The 940-nt window shown below is 35.9% G+C and overlaps 1 protein-coding gene across 1 annotated transcript in view; it reads right to left on the reverse strand.

Moving 5' to 3' along the window:
• Positions 1-423: 423 nt before the first annotated feature.
• The window catches only part of LOC107577003 (cyclin-dependent kinase 10-like), a 4,227-nt gene continuing 3,710 nt past the window's right edge, over positions 424-940 (reverse strand). Inside the window, exons 6-7 of the mRNA XM_016263121.1 lie at positions 905-933; positions 424-811 (exon numbers count right to left, since the gene is read on the reverse strand). Of these exons, the coding sequence (XP_016118607.1) occupies positions 748-811; positions 905-933 (93 nt within the window). The 3' untranslated portion in view covers positions 424-747. The remainder of the gene's footprint in view (positions 812-904; positions 934-940) is intronic.

Here is a 940-nt window from a genome sequence, read left to right on the forward strand (position 1 = left end):
TGGGGTAGGGGCGTGTTTGTTTTGGTGATTTCAAATGTCAACATTCGCAACCAGAAATCGCTTACCCCACCTTTAAGTGGAGAATCACAACATTACAAACTTTAATTTGAAGCAAAAAGTATTTAAAATAAACAAACAAAAAGTATATTCACAAGACTGTGTACTTAACGGCTTTAGTGAGTGAAAAAAACTACAATCCCATGAAGCACTGACATAATCGAATTAAAAATGATAGAGAAACATAAAACTATTAGTTGAAAGTTTTGATCATATCTATTGAAACAATGTATTTTAAGTTTATTGCAAAATATAACTATATAAACAAATATTAAAGTATTTTGACAGCATAGACTTGATTAGGTAATTTGCAGCAGCTCATGGGAGCGGGCATTGAGGAATTTCCTGTACATCATCAAGGGTAGAGTAATTTTTCAACACAAATTCCGCTGTTAAACAATTGTTTTAAAAATAGGTTGAAATTGATTAACTACCTCTGGGCTTACAAGATGTCCATCTGTAAAGGTGTATTATAAGTTATCGTTAAAAATCAGTTTGCCCATGGAGCAAAAAATGTAGTTTTCACAGTCTAATTTTGATAACACTGCTTAATTGTTGCCATTTTGGTTTTAATACGTTCCATGTCAATATTACGTCTCAAGTCTCTCCCTTCCCTCTCTGTTTTGAATAATATCTAAAAAAGGGAATCTGGTTCCATAACACTTTACTCTAGCACTGTTTGTCCAGTTCTCACCACATGTCCAGGGAAGTGGTCTGTGTCTTGGTCCCTAGGAGGAGCTCTGGGGCTCGATACCTGTGAAGAAAACATTCTCAGTGATGGAAAGAGGGATTTGAAAGATTAGCAGGATGACAGAGAGACTAATCAGCATGAAGTTCATCTGCTTACCACAGTGTGACTACTCGAGGAGTCATGGGCTGTAAC

The sequence above is a fragment of the Sinocyclocheilus grahami genome, unplaced genomic scaffold (genome assembly GCF_001515645.1).
Source record: "Sinocyclocheilus grahami isolate Dianchi unplaced genomic scaffold, SAMN03320097.WGS_v1.1 scaffold4848.1, whole genome shotgun sequence".
NCBI classification, from domain to species: domain Eukaryota; kingdom Metazoa; phylum Chordata; class Actinopteri; order Cypriniformes; family Cyprinidae; genus Sinocyclocheilus; species Sinocyclocheilus grahami.